Raw genomic sequence first — 22973 nt, 5'->3', positions numbered from 1 at the left:
CCAAATTGCACAAAATTCTGTATACCAGAATTCATTGCCAGTTACAGTTGAAGGATCAAGATAATCAAAGGCATTAGCTTCTTTAAGTTTGAAATGTAGTTTGCACAACGGCCTTCAACATTCTCTGAGCTCCCAAGAGAGTATCTGGAGAGGTTTCGGTTGTTGAAAGTGCTGGTGAATAAGAAGGTACTGGCAAATTATTAAGCCAATTCCAGATTCTTAAAACATTCATCCTTATCCGTCTGCTCCTCTAGAACCACTCCTGGTACCAACTTCAGTCTTGGTTAGGGTTTTACTGCTGTGAACAGACACCATGACCAAGGCAACTCTTATAAGGACAACATTTAATTGGGGCTGGCTTACAGGTTCAGAGATTCAGCCCATTATTATCAAGGTGGGAGCGTGGCAGCATCCAGGCAGTACATCTTCATCTGCAGGCCTCTAAGAGAAGACTCACTTCCAGGGAGCTAGAACTAGGGTCTTAAAGCCCACTCCCACAGTGACACACCCACTCCTACAAGGCCCTGCCCACTGCTACAAGGCCACACCTCCTAATAGTGCTACTCCCTAGCCCAAGCATATGCAAACCATCACACCCATGCACCCTTGTCTGTTAAGGAAAAGCGGCTTAACACTCACCTTCATAAACTGCCTCGATATCTAACTATCTGTCTGTCTATCTATCTCCCCTCTCTCTCCATCCCTCTCTCTACTTCTAGATCTACCATCTATCTACCTATTAGCTATCTAGTCTATCATATCTACCTAACCACTTATTTGCCATTTATTCGCCATTTATTATCTGACTATTTGTTCTTCTATCTATCCATACAGCTATTTATCTATATAATTTCCTACCTCCTATACTCATCTGTCTAATTTTGTCTATATCTCTGATATTCATTCTCTCTCTCTCTCTCTCTCTCTCTCTCTCTCTCTCTCTCTCTCTGTGTGTGTGTGTGTGTGTGTGTGTGTGTGTGCGCCCCTCTCCTAATGCATGTCTCCCGCTCTGCTCCCCTCCTCTATCCTCCACAGAAAACCACATTTATCTCAGAGTTTCCCAGTCTTCAGTGAGAGAGAAATCAATAGAGGCCTCCATGTGAGGCTCAGCTGGCTTTCTTGAAGACCCCTAACTTCCCTCCAGGTCATTTTGGCTCTCAGGCCTTTGCTGCAGCTGTTTTGTAAGAGCACAGAGAAGAGGCAGCTTGCTCTGCTGCTGTCACTATGGTGCCAGGTGAAGGAGAAGATGGAAAGGCGCTATAAAGAGCATCGGAGGGTTGTGAAGATGTACAAAGCCATCCCTACTCAGAGCAGAGCTCCCCAGGGGAAGAAGGGCAGGGCTAGAGTCCAGTGAGATGAGAGGAGACAACACTGGCCCAGTGGTTTGATCTTCTTAAAGCTTTTAGCCGACACATCAGACCAGAGGATAGCTGGGCTGTGTTGGTATAAAATGAGATAAGTGTGGGGTCTGGGAGGAGTTGGGGGAAGTGGGGGCTGGACATGATCTAAGTAAAATGTGTTCATCTATGAAATTATCAAGGACTGTATTCTAAAATGAGATGGAATTGAGTTCGTGGGTTTAAAAGAAACTCTAACTACAAACCTAGTTTAGTTTACTTGCAAGGAAGTGAACTTGATCACTGACAGCAGCGTTCAACAGCGAGTTTACAATTTTACTGGGTTTTCCCATTTAAAAAACAAAACCCCTTAAGTAGCCAAGTATGGGTTAACTCATTGCCCTGCTTTGCATAATGACAGTGAGGGAAGGCACTTGACAGGCACAGCTCCCCCTTTAACTTAGTGGACAGACAGCACTAGGAAGCAGTGACTGCTGCTCTGTGTGTGTGTGTGTGTGTGTGGTGAGTATTGTGCATTTGTATGAGGGAGAGCACATGTGCATGTGTCAATGCCATATGCCTTTTTCAATGGCTCTCTACCTTGATTTTTTTATAGACAGGATGACTCACTGAACCTGGAGCTTGCTGATTGGCTGTGGGTGGCTAGGTGAGCTCCAGGGAACTGCTTGTCTGGCGACTCCCAAGCATTGGGTGTTGTGTTTTATAAAAAAAGATCTAGAAGAAGGGGTATGTTTGGAGGGGGCGCAGTATGGTGTGGGGGAATGCTCTGAGTAGGGATGGCTTTGTATATCATCTGCGGGCTCATGCTGAACCAGCCACATGACCATGACAGTATAGTGGAATAGTATAGAATAGAGTTTATTCGGGGCATGGGCAGGGGAGCTGAGAGAAAAGCAGAGAGAGAGACAGAGACAGACAGAGACAGAGAGACAGAGAGAGAGACAGAGAGACAGAGACAGACAGAGACAGAGAGACAGAGAGAGAGACAGAGAGACAGAGACAGCCAGAGAGAGAGTAGAGGAGTAGAGGCCTGCCATGAACACATGGAGAGAGAGGGGGAGGGGGCTGGGAAGAAGGGGGGAGCAGGAGAGAGAGGACAGAGCAAGAAAGCAAGAGAGAGAGAGGAGGGGCCAGCAGTCCCTTTTATAGTGAGTCAGGCACACTTGGCTGTTGCCAGGTAACTGTGGGGCGGAGCCTAGAAGAAATGCCAACATTGGTGTCTTAGATGCAAGCAGCCATATCCAGCTCAAGTTCTGGGGATCCTAACTCGAGTTCTCATGCTTGCATAATGATCTTGAAGACTGAAACGAGAAAACGAATTCATTTCCCAAGGTTTAATTGCCATCACAAAGGATTTACAAACACAGATTTAATCTATCTGTTCATGTTGCTGGGAATCTGCACGATGGCAGGCATTAGAGACGATTCCAGAACAGTTGTGATAGGTCTAGCTTTGAGAATCAGAATTCCAAGAGCTGGTGACTCCCCAGCCTCTCCGGGACAGCCCCCTCATCTGAAGAGGGAGGAATTAGTACTCCCTCCCTCCCTACATGACTCCCAAGAGGCTAGTCTACAGTCCAGAGCAGCAAAGCTGGGACCATATTCTCACCAGCTGGCCCAGCGTTCTTCCAGGCACATTCCAGCACACGAATTAAAAAAAAAAAAAAAAAAAAAGTCAAGTTTCTTAAAGAACTTTCTTCTTTCTTTTTCCCCCCAGTGCCTTAAGCAGCCAAACTCCCCTGGAGCGTCAAACAATATCCTGAAGGCCAGCATGGGAAAAATCACACCACTAATTCAAAAAGTCTCAGCGCTTTGTGCCCACGTACTGCCAAAATTAGAAGGGGAAAAAAAATCGCTTAAATATTACTTTTCTTTCATTGTGAGGGTATCAGTGTGTGAAATTGCCATGCGGAAACTGAAGGAGTTGCTGCCGGGTTTCTGAAAGGCAGGCTCGACTTCCTAGATGCCAGTTAGCAGAGACTGCAGCCTCCTCCTCCACACCCCCCACGGAGCTCTCTGGGTACTTAAAGTCTAAGCTGGGTTCAGCTCACACCGGAGTCACAAGGGTGGATGTCAATGAAAGTCTCATAATTCCATGGGACTCTGTCAGCAACCGCTTCCTACTAAATTGCCCTTCTCTGATTGGTGTCTCAAGATCGGTGCTCTCTCCCTGGGTTTACCCAGTCTGTATTGAATGCGCAAACATCAAGATTGTTGGCCTAACGCCAAGGAGGCCCCGAGGTTGGGCAAACAATTGTTCCCCTGTTTATGGGCTTGTTTGTTTCTGGTTGCTCTGTGCTTGTCGCACCAAGTCCCTTGAAGGGTCAAAGCAAACATGCCTGCATTCTGCCTTGGGGTCAACTCTATTTAAATCTTTGGCTGGTATTACTGTGAGGGCCGGCCCCGGGCTTTGTGTTGTCATTTTGTGTGAGGCGCATGAATGCCAAGTTTTTTCTTGGTGAAAATACTTCCCCTCTTCACAAAATGCTTTGCGGACTGCCTTGGGAGTAGACTCTGGTAGAGTGAGTTAAGAGACAGAGAGCGCAGCTCTGAGTGATGGAGGTTTCACAAGGGTGATTTCTCAGAACCACAGTTATCAGGTTGAAGTGATCATAAGAGGGATGCGAAGACCTGGAACTCGAGGCTTTAAAATGAGACCTTTGGGGGCTGGAGAGGTGGCTCAGTGGTCAGAGCAATGGCTCTTGAAGAGGAACCAGGTTCGATTCCCAGCACCCACATGGTGGCTCACAGCCATTCCATAACTCTAGTTTCAGGGGATCCAACGCCCTCTTCTGGCTCCCACAGGTACTAGATAAACAAAATGAGATCTTTGAAATTAAGGTAGCCCTTGAACTTGCTACCCCTGTCTGACAGTCTGCTACTTTCCTTTCTTGTTTCCAGAAACTGCAAAGCACACTCACCCCCAGTTCTGATGAAAACCAGAAAACAAAGCAAGGTTTTACTCAGCACTGTATAGCTTTCTTGTGGAGTGGGGCCACTCCAGCAAAGGGGAGGGCGGGCTGCTCATCTGAATGGAGCCACATTCAGTGTCTTACAGGCTGGAAGCTCGGCTGTTTAGTGAGTTTACCCACCTCCCTACTCCTAGCCCTGTGCCCAACACACACACACACACACACACACACACACACACACACACACACAAACACATGCACACACACCACATATACATGCACAAGCAAGCACACATACATGCACACATACACACGCACAAGCATTTACACACGCACATGCATGTGCACCCTTTTAAGTGTAAACATGAAGACAAAGTCAAGATCCAGAGTCAAGACCCAGGCAGACACTGATCATCACAGCACAGAAGAGGTTTGAGGCAGGAGAATGATGAGTTACACTGAAAGACCCTGTTTCAGAGAACCAAAATATAAACAACAGACAGATAGAAGTCAAGAGCCTTGACTATTTTCTGCAAAGTCTAAGTAGTAACTCTCCTGAGCTTCGCAGGCTGTATGTTCTCTACGGCAGCTACTTAGTTCTGCACTCGGTGACGCAAACGCACCATGACTGGTATGTAAGTGGGCCAGATGGACCAGATTCCGGTAAAATTTATTATAGACGCAAGGTTTTGAATTTTGCATTTTTAAATCGCTAAATAATGGTTCTCTTGGTCTCTCTCAACCCTTTAAAAACAGAATCTATCCTTAAGGCAGGCTGTGGGGCAAAATTGGCTTTAGGTCCTGGTTGCGTAACCCTACTGAACCAGTAATAGATTGATGAACTAGAAATAGAAACCATCAACTTCATTTATTAACCTCATCCTTAGCAAGTGCTCAAGGTGTTAGCTATCACTGTGACCATGAAGCAGTCTCAAGTGTGTGGGGACGAAAGTCAGGGTAGGATCTTTTGATGCTTTGAAAGAAGGCTTAAAGACACGGTGAGCCGGAGTTGACACCCACTTTTTGCAAATGCCTAGAGTTGGAACTAAAACTGGAAGGCTTTCAACGTTGAGCGCCATGTGCCTCTTACTCCATGTGCTCCCCTCTGACTAAACTAGGAGCGTCTTGTGTGGATGGAAGGTCTCACTGCAGGTTAACCGCCCTTCCCAGGCTGGTAAACTTCCTAGTAAGTGGGGTGTGATTGTACACACCTAATCCCAGCATTCCTTGGAACCTGAGAAGGACTGTCACGAGACTGAGGAAAGCATTGGCTATGTAGTGAAGGAAGGGCCAGCCAGAGAAGAAGGGATGAGAGAGAGAGAGAGAGGAGAGAGGGAGAGAAACACACGCAGAGAGAGAAAGACAGAAACAGGAAGGGGTGGACAGAAACACAGAAAGACAGAGACAGACACAGAGAGATAGAGACAGAGACAGAGAGAAACACACACAGAGAAAGAGACAGAAAAGGGGGACAGGGAAACAGAAACACAGAGAGAGACAGAGAGACAGGGGCAGAGAGAGATAGAGAGACAGAGAGAGACAGAGAGACAGCAAGAGACAGAGAGACAGACACAGACAGAGAGAAAGACATAGACAGAGACAGAGAGACAGACAGGGACAGAGGAACACACACACAGAAAGAGAGACAGAGGGATAGGGACAGAGAGAGAGGTGGGGGATGGGGGAAGAGGTGAGTGACGGGGGGAGAGAGAGAGGGAGGGGGAGACAGAGACAGAGAGACAGAGGAGGGAAGGAAGAGTAGAAAGAGAGAAACTGAGTTTTCTGTCTTTTACAAGCCAACTGAACAAAGACCCCTTCTCTCCACTAGGAAAATGGGACAAGAAGGTAGAGTGCATCACAGATCCTGCTTGTAATTTTGGTATAGATATCTCTAACCAGAGGCCATTGTGTCCCTTCCTTCAACAGACTTGGTGATCATTACCCCCACCGTTTTTTCCCTCACCCCTTCTCTTCCCTTCTTTCCTTTTCCTTTCTGTATTTTGAAGTAGTAAGGGATACGCCATTGCTACTCCTAGTCCCTGTTTGTTTTAACTGTTGTTTTTTAACGTAATTCATTGTAAGGTTATGAGATTTAATTCTGATATCGGCTACGTTTAGCAACTGGGACCCAACAGTGCTAGCTAAGTTAGGCTCTTTCGAGTCAGCAGGAGTTGGTCCTAGCACACTCCTAGGAAAAGAGTGCTTTCATAATTTTGGACCACGGTCTTAGGATACTGCAGAAAATGGCCATATAACTCATTTTGGTCACTATCCCATATATTCCCTGAAGACTTCTGTCTACAGATCACCTCAGAGAAAACACAGGCGTCTGCCACAGTTACCCTTCGGTTTTATCAACACCCATTGAGCTTTCCAAGGAATATTTTTTTAAGTGTTTCTTGGGTTAGATAATCCTAGGTGAGATTTTTCCAAACTAACTTAGTTCAGCCATGAGCCTGTGCTTCCAGAGGTAGACATCATTCATAAATCTTCCATGTTCAGTGTTTCCTAATTATAAGACTTGGGCTTGGGCTTGATACATCTTTCTCCATGTAAGTAAGACTTGCCAAGCAGCATTATTTGAGCAGCAAGAGAGCAACAGAGTGTCTGTAAAACAAACCTCAGGATGGTGATTCACATTTAGAATCCCAGTACTTGAGAGGCTGAGGCAGGGGGATTTCTGTGAGTCAGAGCCAGACGTGTGTTCTGTACTGAGAACCAGGCTACCATAGGAAGACCCTGTCTCAAAAAGAAGGCCAAGAATAAAAATTTTAAAGTAATTTCACACCATGTAATTGTGACACTTGTGAGGCAAAGGCAAGAAGATCTGGAGTTCAAGGTCATCCTGAGCTATTAGTAAGCAGAGGCCAGCCTGGACTGCGGTAAACAACTGTATTTTATAGAGCAGCTCTATAATCTAGCTACTTACAGCAGAGCTGGCCTCTGGATTCGTTGGGAAGATCATGGGAGCTTTGAATTTCCAAGAAGCCTGTGTTGCATTTTCCAGTTGTCTGGAGACGTGGAGGGACAGAACTGGCCCCCTGGGTCCTGGTCACAGCTCCTTCCTAACTAGCTCCCTGGAGATCTTGGGAAAGTCACGTGGCTTCCCTGAGCCTGAATTTACCGCCTTGAAAACAAAGGGTTGAGACAAGTCAAGCATCTTTTGGACTCCACTTTCTTAGTCCTCAAAAAGGAAAACGGAGTTGAAAATAAGATTTAAGAGTTCTGAAACATGTGCTGCTCATGGGAGCAGCCCATGGCCCCCTGCCCTGCCTCTCTTGACCCCGGCTGGGGGGAGGGGGAGCGGGGCGGGGGGGGGGGGGGAGGGACGACCCCTGTTGGTTTCATTCTCCGCAGAATTTACATATTACCACCCCCACCCCCACCCCTGCTGCCCAACCACTCCTGAAGTGGACTTTGCAAGTCAAACGTGATTTTAAGACCCACTAGCAACCTCAGAGCTATTTGTGGTCCTGGGTGATTTTCATCATGCAGTGGGGTTTATTTCTTGTGTGACCCTCCTTTCTGAGGTCCCACATCCTGTGGCATTTCATTGTCCTCTGCTGTCGTGACCTGCCACGACAGCAGCTTGTTGATGTGATGCCTGGACCAGGTAAGTGGTATGGGGGCGTGCCCCGCGGTCCTGGCCAAGGAAAAGAAATGAGGTCCAGCAGGCTGCTTAGACTAAGCGCTTCCCTCTCCAACCCCCTAGTAGAGATTTGGATAGCTTCTCGGATCTTCTAGTTTTCCCTTGCAAAAGTCACATCCTCATCCTTGCTCACTCAGGTCCCAGGTCTGTGTGTCTGTGACGCCCGTTTATTATGGCAACAGTTTCCAGCAACTTCCCAGATGCTGAACCTGGAGGTATGGGAGGAGGGAGTGCTGGGCCCTGACCGAGGAACAAGGACTCCAGGACCAGATAGGAGCTCCCCCGGCACAGCCTAGAGAGGAGGAGCGAGCAATGGGCTGTGGACCTTCCCAGCAAACAGAGGACCAGAGCCAGAGCCGCATGCCCTCTCCCAGGAAGGGCTGGGAAGAGGGATCCAAGGTAACAGACAATCACAGACCTTGTGGGAGCACACGCCTGCACTACATAGTGAATACTGGAGCTGCATGCAAGAGACACTGTCAGTGAATACTGGAGCTGCATGCAAGAGACACTGTCGGAGAGAGAGCGGAAGGGAGGACACAGAAAGAAAAGAGAGGAGAGGGAGGGAGGGGAGGATAGGGGAGGGGAAAGACCGAGATTTCCCACACTTCCATACTTAGGAAGCTCTGAAGTGATCTGGAGCAAGTGGGCAGTAGATATGTGACTGAAGGTGTAAATCAAGAGACAGCGAGTTTATTCCGCCACTGATGGCTGGTGTCTCTAAAGCCAGAACTGTACCTGTCTCTGTGTATCTGTGGCTGCAGACATGCGCATGCGCATGTGGAGATCACAGCCCAAAGCCCGGGCAGATGCAGGTGGAAGGGTCCTGGCTTCTGCCACCGGTCCGATGTCATGAGAAGGTGGGAGATCCTGAACATTGCCAGCTAATGTTGGTCCTGGAGCTGCTGCCCTCTGTGTTTCTTTATAGCACACAGAGCTGTCAACCATCCAGCCACGTTGTCTGGGTAGTTAAACTCTTTGGGGGACAAAGTTAGTGGGAACCTAGTTTTTAAGATGCTCCTTCCCATCTACTATGCCTTTAGCTTGTATCATTTACCTGGAGATCTTGGAGGAAGTTCCCACGGGGCAGTGGGAGCCACAGGCTGGGTTTTTTTTATCATCCTTCCCTGACCAATAACAGTTTGGCCCCACCCGACAGACTTAATAAGTTAGGCTTGGCCATTTATACTCCATCGATCTATTTTAAAAGTAGTGAAAAGGGTTGGGGATTTAGCTCAGCGGTAGAGCGCTTGCCTAGCGAGCGCAAGGCCCTGGGTTCGGTCCCCAGCTCCGAAAAAAAAAAAGAAAAAAGGAAAAAAAAAAGTAGTGAAAAGCAGGGACATTTTAAATTTTTTTTCAATGTGGCCACACTGGAAGATGAACAAAAACAGAGGTTCAGAGACTCCTGAAGTCTGTCTTTGGGGTCCTGATGTAAAGTGTAAGTCTGAACGGAGGAAGAGATGGCTTAGTAGGTAAGGGTATTTATGCCTAGTCTGAAGTCCTAAGTTAAATGTCCTGGTGCCACGTGGTAGAAGGAAAGACCTGACTTCTGAAAGCTGTTCTCTGAGCTCCACCCCTGTGTGCACACACATACAGATGTAATTAACATTTTTTAGGGCAAGAAGCACTGATAATTAATCAGGTCTGATGCCCGTATGGTCTTGCCCATCACTGACTCCACTGTGGTCGAAGCTCCAGACCCTCTATCAAAAGTGGTCTTTCAGACCTGTGCAAAAGAACCAAAGCCTGCCTCTGGTACAAACTCGGCTGTTCTCTCTCCTAGCCTGAGACTCAGGCAGAAATTCCAACTTCTTGGGCACTGTTGTCTCACTAGTCTAATAGCTAGAGGGAAGGGCACAAGAGTCTCTCTAGAATTCTTTTGCTTCTGCCGGGATAGTTTCACCAATAGAATGGGTATCTTATCTCATTGGTATCAAGACTTCAACTCATTGGGGTGACCCAAGGAGAGGTCCACTGCACACTTCACCATCAAAATTACACTTTTGAAGGGTGAAGGAGAGTCTATGACCCTCTTTCTCAGGCTGGGGGAAGCAGCTCACAGCCACTCAGGGCTGCCTTTTCCACAAGGCATTCTTCAGGCTGCTGTGTGAAAGGCATACACTGTCTTCTCATTATACATGAGGTGGCCATGCTTTGGGGCCAATAATAGCACCCCTCACATGTGTGGCACATCTGAGCTCCCAGAGTGGATGTAAAAAAGCAAACCCAAAGTATGGGGCTTGTGGCTCAGTGGGTAGAGTATTGGCTTAGCATGCACAAAGCCCTGGGTTTCATCCCACCGATGTGTAACTCAGGGCATGCCTGTGACCCCAGCACTCAGGAAGCAGGAGAATCATGAATTCAAGGTCATCATCTACTTAGTGAGTTCAAGGCAAGCCTGAGACATGTGAGACCCTATCTGTAGATAGATAGATAGATAGATAGATAGATAGATAGATAGATAGATAGATGATAGATGGATGGATGGATGGATGGGTGGATGGATGGATGGGCAGGTGGGCAGGTGGGTGGGTGGATGGATGGATAGATAGATAGATAGATAGATAGATAGATAGATAGATAGATGATAGATAGATAGATGGATGGACGGACGGACGGACAGACAGACAGCTGTGCTGTGCTATTGAGTTGAGTCTCCAGGCTCAGTCCCTCATCCTATGAGAGAAGCCTGTGTCCAGATGCCACCCATGCAAATGCTGTGCTGTGCTCTCTGTTCCTAACAGTGATTGAGTTTAATTAAGGTATCAATACATTTGGGGGGGGGCAGGATTTTGTGTAGCCAAGGATGACTTTGGGCTCAGAGTCTTTTGCTTTTCTTGACACTGCTCCACCAGCCCTCTGCACCCCGTCCTCTCAAGAAAGACCTCTCCATCATGTACTAATCCTCCATCCTCGATTGCTAATGTCGTGTTCTCTGTACTTCCCTTCCTTTCTCACAGACTCTTGCTCTTACAGGCCAAATGACCTATAGTGCTTGCTTCTGGGCCTGTCCACACCTCCCTGCTTTCCCCATGCTGTTCCATGGCCCTATGGAAGGTCCTTCCTAGACCTGCTCCTCAGCAGGACTGAAGAGCTTCAGTGCAGAGCTCCAACCCCAGTTGGTGGCCTAGAATCACTCTCTGCTTTGAAGGCCCTTCTCTTCCACAGGCTCATGAGCTCCAAGGCACTGCTCTGGGCACCTCAGTTATTGTTGCTTTGATCCTACATTTCCCCTCTCTTTTCCCCAAAATACATTTACGAAACTTAGATGACGACGCTAAGACTCCTTATCTTTTTAATTAATTTCTCAGGTAGGATTATACATAGGAAACCTTTCACTATTCATATGTCTTTTATAGCTGCTTTCATTTGCTCAACCATATAGTCATCACCAAATATGGTTTTATTATATAGACCAGGTTTCAGGGCCACAAGTCAAGTCCTTCCAAGTGTCAAATACATTAATCAGAAGAATAAGCGTAGTTGTCAAGCCACCATAGAGCCTGCAAGGGGTCCTGGATGTCTGTCCAGTTTTGTTTCTGTTGTTGTGACAAATAATACAACCAAAAGTAACGTTGGAGGGGGGTTTATTTGGCTTACACTTCCAGATACAGAGACTTAAGGGGGAACTTAAAACAGAAACCATGGATAAGTGCTGCTTGCTGGCTCATTCACAGGCTTGTGCTTACTTAGCCTTTTCTGCCTAAGGAATGGTGCTGCCTACAGTAGACCGGGACCTCTTACATCTATTGACAGTCAAGACAGTGTCCCACAGACATGCTTATAAACCAATCCTTTAACCTCCACAGTGTCCATTTTCTTATCTATAAAATAACACAAATGGTAATATCTATCTTTGTTCAGTTTTTATGAGAATTGAGTGAATTTAATTCACATAAGGTGCCCATACCCACATTTAATATAGAATAGCGGCAGAAGATAAGTTTGGGTAATATTTATATTGTCCTGACATAAAATCCTTACCAATCTTAGCTTAGTCATCCATGTTTATCCTTGAGCTGATCCTGACACCTTCTCCAGCTTTCTCCTTCCAGCACCCATGTTTTAAGCAAAGATTTTATGATATTCAGTGGGTACTTTCTTTTCTACCCCAAGGAATCATTGTACCCACCATTCTCCCCTGTTGTGTTTCCCCTTCTTCCTGTATAGGTCACACATCCCATCTTTTAGAGAATTCCTAGTCACTCCTCCCTTTGATGCTTCTGGACACCTGCTCCTGACAACCATGCTGGCCAGGTTGATCTACCTTCTCCTGTTGAACTGAGGAGAGGGCTTACATTGTTTATTTATTGTATCCTCCCACTGTGAGCTGTCCCTACAGACAGAAACAGTCTTTGTCATTTTATCAGTAGCACACTGATTCAGACAAACCAGCCACAAACGAACACCTTTGTGATTCCATGCTGTTCCCTCCCCCAGTCCCCAGATTGCTTACCTCACTCCTCTCTTCCAGCAGCATGAGACGAATGATGATGGCTAGGAGGAAACTCAACATTAAGATCATGGGAAAGTCGACTCATTTGATTCCCGAATACATCTTCTATTTCCATGTCCTTGACTTTGCAAAACCGAACTGGGAAGGGTACGGTTATTATTAACTAAACACTCAGTGACCATTACTATAGCAATGCCTCTATGACTTCCCCTCGAGTTTAGGCGTTCAGAGATGTCAACAAAGTAAATAAAACACTGAGGGGAACGTGTTTGCTTATATGACACATTAACATCTCTTAGCGCTTTTTACTTTAAAATGTATTCTAAGTCAAAACCCTTGGGAGTTGTCTATCGTCCTGTTCACTTTTATCTTAGTCTAAATAGGTGTGAAGGCATTGCAAAAAAAACAATGCATCATGGTAGGAAAAGCATGGGCAGCATGGGTAGGAGAAATACTCTTTTTCTATATGAGTAACTCAACATTCCTGGTCTGAGATTAGGGCGGGGGGGGGGGTGAGAGGGGGGAGGGGGGGAGGGGGGAGGGAGAGAGAGAGAAAGAGCACTTAGAACTTAACGAGTGATCATGGAGGACCCTTCATAGTTTTTCTCTAACATCTGATAAAAGCCTTGCTTTTTGACTGCAAAAAGAACTAAGTTATTTCTTAAAACAGTGTGTGTGTGTGTGTGTGTGTGCGCGCGCGCGCGCGCGTGCACGCATGCCCATGCGAGTGTGCAAGCATGTCTGTGTGGGAACACATGTATGCCAGAGGAAAGGGAAAACGGTGTGTGCACCCATGCATTTCTGGAAGCCAGAGGTCGATGGTGGGTACCTTTCTCTGTTGCTCACTACAAATATTTGTATTGCATTTTATATATTGTGTGTAACAGCAGTGGAGGTCACTGAACAATCTGTGGAAGTCAGTTCTTTCCTTCCGTCATGTGGGTCCCAGGGATCGTACTCGGGTCCATGGGCTTGGCAGCAATTGCTTTTCCCGCTGAGCCATCTCATTGACCTGTGCCCTATCTTTTAAGAGAGCGCCGTGGCACTCATTCACTGACTAGACTGGCTAAGCAACAAGCCCCTAGAATCTCCCTGTCTCTGTCTTCCAGCACTGGGAATATAGGTGCACACCACACTCAGATTTGTATGTGGAGATTCAGACTCATAGCCTCATGTTTGCACACCAAGAGTTTCACCTGCTGGGCCATTTCCTGGCCCTCTTAAATCTTGTTAACCAGTCATTCCTGAGTGGTTCTTGAGGGCTTGCTATTTGTAATTAAATTACTAGAAGTAAATTAGCAAAAATTCTACTTCTGAAGAACAAAATCTTCCCATAGGTCCACCGGCAAATGTATTTATACACACTTCTGCTTGTGAAGTGATTGAAGATTTCAGCTCAGGGAGTATCAACGGGTAATTCCTGCCAAGCTGTTTGGAAAATATGTTTCCCAGAAGAAGCTACAAAAGTACATACAGTACTACACACACACACACACACACACACACACACACACACACACACACACAAACACACACACACACACAAACACACACACAAACACACACACACACCATAAAAAGCAAACAACAGACACCTATCCATAATGAAACAGGTATCTTTTTTTAACTGGTGTCTTTTTTTTTTTTTCAGAATGCTGGTGACTCTCTCTCTCTCTCTCTCTCTCTCTCTCTCTCTCACACACACACACACACACACACACACACACACACAGCTGTTGGCTTGGGACAAGCTGTTTTTAATGCTTAGCTTTTAACACTAAACTTGATAAAAAGTGTTATCTCCAAAGCACTGAAATATACAAAATATAGAAACACACTGACCATATATTTTGACAACTTTGTCTTGGCAAAAGCCTTCCACCCTCCTTCTGTGACGAAGCCCAGCACTCTTTCTTATGTAACACAGATATGTCAATACGTACTAGTGTGAAAATATAAACCTTGCATGCATAGGGCAGATCTGCTGGCCACATCCCCAACGAGATTCAATTATTTGTCAGTAAGGCTAGCGTCTTTGACTTACAGCTACCTCAATCTAGATCATGAAATGGGGCCAACGTTCTTAAAACATGTTACAAATTGACATGACATTTGAAAGATGTTCTTAGTTTTTCAAAGAGAAAAACCTTTCATCTCTTTCTAGAAACTGAAGGCTGGGATATGTTAGGAGATGCTGAAAGATCGTGTTCTGTCTGTTACACATTAAGTTTTATCTCCTGCCAGGACTCTAAAGCGCCTGTCTGTAAACACAAATGGGTAGAGATTTTTCCTGGGGTTCCCATCCCAAACCAAGCATCTCTGGTGATGGAGAAGCCATTGTAAGGTCATTTGAAGTTACAGTATTGGAATCTATTCCAAGCACAATGTAGGGAAGAAAGCCAGCTCTTTCTGGTTTATTAACACTCAAATTTGTGTTCAGTTCCTAATTGGTGTTTTGTCATTAGTTTAGTGTGACTATCATTAAGCCCCTTGTATTTTTTCAATATCTCTACTATAATGACAAAAATCATTCCTTACATGTCCCATGGCACATTGGTGGTTTTAAAAATAAAAAAACCTGAGTCTGAAAAATGCAATGAACTCATGAAAATATCCCTCTTACTATTACTGGCTTTAACCATCTGAAATCTAGGGGAAGAACCCACAATAAGGCTTTTACATCTTTAAGCTCAACAGGAACTATGACCTCCCCCACAAGAGGAAAGCATCAGGGAGTATCTTGGTTAACTTTATCAGGTGGACACACCCTAAAACCATCTGAAGGCTCTACACCATCCCTTAATTGAGGGATTACCCAGATCAGATTGGTCTCTGGGCCTGTCTGTGGAGGAATTGTCTTGATTGCTAATTGATGTAGATGGAGGAGATCACACCCCACTGTGGGTGGCACCATCCCTAGGCAAGTGATCCTAGACCATATTGGAAAGCTAGTTAAGCATGTGCCTTCAAGCAAGCCAGAAAGTGATTCATGGGCAACATTACTCCATAGTTTCTGTTTAAGTTCCTGTCTTGAGTTCCTGCCCTGACTTCCTCCAGTGATGGACTATGGCCTGGAAGTAGAAACAGGTTCCTTTCTTCACCTAAGTCACTTTTGGTTAGGGTGGTTTTGTTTCAACAGGAAAGAGACTAGAGCAGTCTCATTTTCCTTTTCTAGCCATATCAAATACACATGTGTGTGCATGTTATATGTTGTGTGTGGTGTAAGTATGTTGCATGTATGGGCTCTTGTGCTGGTTACTTTTAGTCAACTTGATGCAAGCTATAGTCAACTGAAAAGAGGGAAACTCCATGAGACTGGGCTATAGGCAAGCCTGTGGAGCATTTTCTTAATTAGTGATTGATGGAGGATATTGTAGGTCAGGCCATCCCTGGGCTGGTAGCCCTGGGTTCTATAAGAAAGCAGGCTAAGCAAGCCATGGGGAGCAAGCCAGCAAGCAGCACCCCTCCATGGTCACTGCATCAGCTCCTGACTCCAGGATCCTGCCTTTTTTTAGTTCCCGTCCTGACTTACTTTGATGATGAACAGTGATGTGGGAGTATAAGTCAAATCAACCCTTCCTTCCTGGAGTTGCTTTGATCATGGTGTTTCGTCACAACAATAGTAACCCCAACTAAGCACTTTTCGGGAAGCTGCTTTCTCATTATTGGCGATGATGCCTGTGACAGTGAACAGGTGGACGAAAAACACACTACATTTTTATTCTTTTGCTATGAGACTATGAAAAGTTTCACAGGGACCTGTGTCTTGTATTAGTGGCTTGCAGGCTGTATAAGCAATGGAGCGGGGACTTAGGAATTGATGCAGTGCTTATGGAGAACCCTCTAGAAACTTATAGGGTACTGAAAGTGCATAGGCTTTCAGGTAGAATGTATACATCTGGGAACTGTAACAAAACCAGCTAACAAATATGTATATGAACTAGCCTGCTTTATAATAGCAGAAAATTAGACGTCCCAGGAATGGGCTAAATAAATTATGGTGCAGTTGCATGGTCGACTATATAAGAACTAACACCATTGTCCATAAATAACTACTCTTGGCCATTAAGTAGAATGAAGTCAAAGCGGGCAAATGTCTCCAATATGTTTTCAGTGTGGGAAAAGAATGTCTCACACAAATATATGACTTCGAAAAGAATCTATCTTACTTTTAATAACAGTTTAATTGTAGTGTAATTCATGCACTGTATTGTTCACCCTTAAAATATGCAGGTGACAGCCATTTGTGTCATCTATTTTCAGCACATTCTTCCCCCAAAGAAATGACTGCCTATGAGCAGCTCATCCTTTTCTCCTCACTTACCCCCTCCCCCAAATCCCTTTGCCCTACACAGCCTCTGAGCCGACCTACTGCAACTGAGTTCACCCGGTCTGAGATTGGACAGTCTCTGTGAATTGACTGGACCCTCTCATTTAAGAAAGTTTTTCTATGTCTATGTTATGACGTGTGTCAGTATTTAATCTCCTGGTATTGTTAAATAATATTTTTCACACAATTATGATACATTTCCTTTCCCTAACCATCAGTTGATAGACATTTGAGTTGAGTTGTTTCCACTTTTTGAACATTATGAATAGTAATTATAGGCACCATGCATACGTTTTTACCTAAATGCTATTTTCATTTTTGCTAGGGCATAAACTAGTGAGTGGAGTTTCCACGCCTCACGGTTACTCCATAATTAACTTTCTGCAGGACCTTTTAAATTTTATTTTGTAGTTCCCCAAGAACTGAATGATTCTGAACTTCTTTTCATTGGCTTTTAAGACGGCTCTAATTAATCTTTTTAAAGTCTTCGATGAGCAAATACACTTAGTCAATAATACCAACATGTAGATAATGCTTCTGTCCAGGGTTTGGTACTTAACCATTTTCTACTGAGCTTCTGTATCAGTCAGGATTCTACCAGAGGAACAGACCCAGAAGGACAAACAGACAAATGAGTAGATGGGTGGGATGATGGGTAGAAAGGTAAATGTATGGCAAAGGAATGCTTACAGGAGAGTGGCCAGACATGCCCAAACTCTACAGGATGGGACAGGAAGGGGCAGGCTAGAAGGTGAAACTGCAGCCCATAGGCATACTTTTTTTCTCCCTTGAGCAAACCTCAGGTCTACTCCAGAAGCCTTTCAACATCAGTGGGAAGAGACCCACCCAGATGGCCTAAAGGATCTCTTCTACTTTAAGTCAGTGGGTTGTAGGTGCAATTATATCTACAAGATCCTTTCTCCACAACGCTTAGGTTTGACTGGAAAACTGGCTACTACAGCCTATCTCAGTCGACACAAACTTAACCACCATGATCCTCCTCTATATTAATTGGTCACTTTAATGGGTTCTATTACATGTTAAACTACAAAGCTGGCATTTTTAAAAATATTCATTTTTATACAGTGATATCTCTAGTTTCATACCTGATTGATGACTGTGAACTTGTTCATCTTGGTTTTCCCCAGTAGGGCTCAAAATAGTGGCTTTGAGCCCTATTGTGCAACCCCTTCATATGGGTTAAACTAAGACTTGCATCAGACCCTTAGCTGTGAGTCCACATTAGAAATTACAAAAGCTGCAGTGAGTATAGCTTGATGGTAGTACATTTGCCTACGGCCTACATACAAGGCCCCAAATTTGATCTCTAGCAATGATCAAAAGAAACATAGGAGAAAATTATAAAGTTATATATACTTCTAAAGTGCAAGCATGCAGATCAAACATTTCTGTTCCAAAAACGAGGAGTGGGAAGGAAGGGACCAAACCAGACTGGAACTCAGCAGGCAAACTGAATTTTCTTCTTTATGTTCATTGGGTATCAGACACACATGGTGGCAAGATGCGGACCTCTAGGGCTTGGTGAACCCCACCTCCACAGCCTTGTTGGCCAAAGCCCATTCTCCCTTCCCCAGCTGACTGTGATGACTGGCAGAAATTTCCTCAGATGTTCCTTGTCCCTGTTTCCCATGACATCACAGGATCTCTACTGAAGCTTAGGTTTCACCCTTACAATTTCTTGTTATGCCCTTTCAAGGGCACACATGCAAGCATATTAACCCTGCCATGCAGATTGCCTGGGTCCTTATACTTTCCTTAGTAATCTTGGTGGAAGCCACCATTATCCTATAATTCTTGCCTTCTAGATGCCTTAAAAACTAGTATCTTGTGAATGATGCCAAGGACTGTTACTAGGGGGAAACATCCTCTGATGCTTCTATGTACACGAATGGCTAAGCACAGAAAAATGCTTTCCAGGTAGGCCTGTATAGGCAGGTTCTCCAGAGCTCTCATCTCAAAGCAAAGTCTTTCTAATTAGTTATAGTTAGCTATTGATGGATGTTACTAGGCCAACTCCTGATGTTTATGCTAGGTACTTTTCCTATTATCTCAAAGCCAAATACTTGGTGATAATTTCCTTACCAACTATAAACATAGTCCTTTTTGTCTATATGGGTAGGTTTTTTTTTCTGTTCCTTTTGCTCTTATTTTTGCTACCAGGTTTCACTATAAATTGGACTAAAAGAAGCCAGCAGTATCCATGCTACAATGTAAATATATTCTTCCTGAGAATGTTCTCTAGCAAATTAGTCTGTCTGTCAATTTGAAATTTAGCCTTACACAAATTCTCAGGGCTTAGGTAAAATGTAGAGACCTTTGCCAGAATTTAAATTTATGAACCCTTGTCCAATCCCCACTAAAGGCCTTATTTCCATTTGAAACCTGACAAGAACATTTTTACTATCAGCATTTCTATTGATAATCTGGACTTCCATTCATGACCTGCCCACTGAACTCTGCTTATATTATTCCTGGGTTTCTCTAGCCTGTGTCTCCAAACTTTCCAAAGTTTCTCCAAAATCCAGGTCCATAAGATTCTGAGTCACACAATCAGTAGTTATACTAATGGGCTTACTTCTTAGTATCAATAATTTTCCATGTTAGTAAGTTTTCTGTTTCTATGACAAGTATTTAAGATAAACAACTTAAGTGGAAATTATTTTTGCTAGAAGTTTCAGAGGTCTCCATCCATGGGTGCTTGGCTCCATTGCTCTGAAGCAAAGCATAACAGCAAAGAGTTTGATCAAGTGGAGTTGCTCATCTTATTGCAAATTGAAAGTAAGGAGAGCAAAAAGTAAGGGTCTGAAGACAAGAATACATTCCTCAGTGTCTCATTTCTTTAACTATGTACCACACCCTAAGCCCATTCAGCTATGATTCACCGAGGAGACATTCCATTGAGCAGATTATCATTCTTGTGATTCAATCTCCTCTTAACAGGGCTACCAGCTGGGGACCAAGCCTTCAATACATGAACCTTTAGGGGTATTTTATATTCAAACCATAACCCTCTCTCTCTCTCTTCCCGTCTCTTAGAAGAACAATTGTGATTGCATCTGGGGTTCCCGTGAAACATTCTAATAGCCTTACCATCTTGGGAACATTACTTAATCACATCTGCTAGCTCACTTCGCTGTATACCAGAACATCCGCAGGCCATGATTACTAATGAGAGCACTACAGACACTAACTGGTAAATGCTCACAAAGTAATCCCTGCTATCTTGTTCTTTTCCTAAGAAATCTTGACCCTTACCAAGCTGTTCTCTTTTCACAGGCTGATGTCAGAGTAACTTCTTCCAAAGAGAATTACAGTCCCCAAACTGAAGTTGCATGGCCCAAGGACACCATAGACAACGCCAAGAGTCTGGACCAACAAGCACAGATGGGAAGTTTGCCTGGGACTATTCCAGAAAATTCTCCAACTCCTAGTAACACAAACAGGAGAATAAATTCAGGTAACCTCTGCCTCTGTTCATGTTGCTATCCGCCAGACATCTGGTAGACCTCTAAATATATAATGCAAGTATCTGACAGCCCATTGATCACTTCTTTTTGGGGTCATAGTATACTTTATATGGCAAGGTTCTTATCTCCAAGACAGTAGAATTTAGTCTTAGGCCTTTATCGTGTGCGTAAATATTGCTGGTCATTAATCTTGTGGATGAAGTAATTAAAGCCATCTTTAAAAAAAAAAAAAGCAAGAGCCCTTGTTGAGAATTGAAAACACATTTTAGGAGTTGAAATCACAGGGCTTAGGGGAATGTAAACCCCACTATGTTGGCATCTTCTTAAGGGAAAGGTTTACATTTGTAAAAAATAAAATAAAATAAAATAAAATAAACCTTCATTAAACTGTCCTCCTACCTATTCCCATCCACAACATCAGAGAATACACAGTAAAAACGTAAAAAACAGTAATTATGATCTAGTGTGCTATTTAAACTCTATTTGTGGCCCTTCTGAGGCAATGCTGTGGTTTTCCCTCCTTTGAGCTCTTCTTTGCTGATGAGTGCTGACATCTTATTTATAGTTGGTCAGCCTTTGGAACAAAATGAACAGCACAGATCTGGAGGGAATGAACATTGTTTAGTTTAGAGGAAGAGCATTTCTTCCACGTCCCCCTTGTTCCTTCTCTGATTCCACCTTAGGATCAGAAAAGAGCCAGGATTGGCGCCAGAGTGATGGCTTTGTGGTTACGAGCACTTACTGCTGGTACATAGGACCTGGGTTTGGTTCCCAGCACCCATGTCAGGTAGCACACAACCACTTGTAACTCCAGTTCTAGGAGATCTAACTGTTAAAATAACGTTTGCATTATATGGGGTACATATGAGGATACAGGTGCATGTGTGTGCATAGAGGCCTAAAGTTGACATCAGGTATCTTCTTCAGTTGGTGCCTGCATGATATAGAGGCAGGGTGTCTTGAGAAAGCCAGAGCTTACTGCTTTAGCTAGACAGCTAGCTCTAGGGAGTCCCCTGTCTCTGCTTTCTGCCTGCTGGGATTCCAGGTGGAATCTCACATTCACCCAGCTTTTCTTCTGATTCTTGGGATACAAACTCCAGTCCTTATGTTTGCACAGCAAGGGCTCCTCTTGCCATGCCCTTTCTCTATCTTTTAAGACCTTGATATATTCATGCCTTTTGTTTCCTACACTGTTCCTCCATTCGGGGGTCTTTATGGTCTCTATATTTACTATGGTAACCATGTACCCCTTTAAGTCTCAAGTGTCAACTAATTAGATCAAGAAAAACTTAAGACGAGCCTGAGACAGACACATCACAGCTGTGTCTGTGAGGATGATTCCAGAGTGAATGAACCAAGGGAAGAAGACCCACAGTGGATGTGGGTGGCCCCACCCCATGAGCTGGGGTCCTAGAAGGGATTAAAAAAAGAAAAAAGGAGGAACCCATGAAAGCACAGTCTTTGCTTCTTGGTCAGTGCCACAGATCAAGCTGTTCCCAGTGTCATGCCTTCATCTCCATAAGGCTGTACTTCTCCCAACCGTGAGTCAAAATCAAACCTTCCTGCCTCCCTTAAGTAGCTTTTTAGCTTAATAGCTTTTTGTCAGCCATTTGGTCACAGCAGTGAGAGAAGTCATGAATGTACTTCATAATAAAACAGAAGCATGGGTAACCCCTACCCTACCTAATATGCTCCAATCTTCAAAAAAAAAAAAAAAAAAACAGTAGAATGAATTGAAATGACTGGCATTTCCTAAAGAATCTCGTCTAGGCTCAATATTCTATTTACCAAGACAAATACCTTAGTAGACTCAAAAGACAGTGGGTTGAAATGGTTACATTCATTTCTTTATGTTAGTGATACCTTTTGGAAATATCTGAGAGAGGTGGAATACCTGTGGTTCAACTACTCCTATATCATATTTAGGAAAGAGACTAGTGAGGTTGAGAAACTTGGTGTTGAAATTGAATTCAGTCCGAGTTACCACTCTAACTAGTCTCATCCCCTTGAGCAATGAGCTTTTACCATATCACTGTACTTAATGTAAAATAGGGATTATAGCTCTGCTCTCACGGATTGGTAAAACACTCAGTAAACAGTAACCATTACTATGTTAACCCTTCCTGGTAAGTCCACCAGGACTTTTGTTTGTTTGTATGCTTGGTTTTTGGTTTTGATATGAAGTCTCAAATAGGGTTGACATGAAACACCTGATTTTCCTGCCTTCACCTTGTGAGTTCTAGGGTTATAGGCAAGCCCACCTTTTAACAATAACGATAACAATAAAATCATTCTGAATCCATGGAGGTATTTACTTACGACCTTTACATTGAATTGTCCTCTGTGTTACCATGTCTGCTTACATGTTTGAGTGCTTTCCCAAAGACCATGCAGAACACTTGGCAGTAAGAATGGGCCCCATTTCACACACTGAAGAGCCAGCCCTGGAAAGTACTGAGCTGACTGGTCCTTCGTTCGTGCCATGTGACGGTCAGTCAGAGCCCTCTCTCGTGATAGGTGGATTAATGGTCTGAAATGAGAAACAGCTGGGCAGCGTGTGCAGCCTTCTCTGCATATGTTTTCAAAGCACAAAAACTCATGAAAGTTGTCTTTGTAACCACAGGGGTTAGAGACAGCTGCAAATGACTCCATCCACCGACAGTGCACTTTCTGAAGAGAGCTCCCTGCAGATGACTCTGCACAGTGTCATTTTCGACTTGAGTAGCAGACCCATCTTTGAGACAACAAGCAGGCACCCTTTATTTTATGATGTGGTGGTG

The 22973-nt window shown here is 44.4% G+C and overlaps 1 protein-coding gene across 1 annotated transcript in view; it reads left to right on the top strand.

Annotated features, from left to right (window-relative positions):
• The first annotated feature begins 8124 nt into the window (after positions 1–8124).
• Stmnd1 (stathmin domain containing 1) overlaps positions 8125–22973 on the top strand; it is a 26213-nt gene continuing 11364 nt past the window's right edge. Inside the window, 2 exon segments of the mRNA NM_001432343.1 lie at positions 8125–8318; positions 20003–20183. Coding sequence (NP_001419272.1) covers positions 8232–8318; positions 20003–20183 — 268 coding nt within the window. The 5' untranslated portion in view covers positions 8125–8231.

This window comes from Rattus norvegicus, chromosome 17 (genome assembly GCF_021556685.1).
Source record: "Rattus norvegicus strain SHRSP/BbbUtx chromosome 17, alternate assembly SHRSP_T2T, whole genome shotgun sequence".
NCBI classification, from domain to species: Eukaryota; Metazoa; Chordata; class Mammalia; order Rodentia; family Muridae; genus Rattus; species Rattus norvegicus.
Note: the sequence above shows the minus strand (reverse complement) of the source record. Positions and strands in the feature narration are given on the sequence as shown.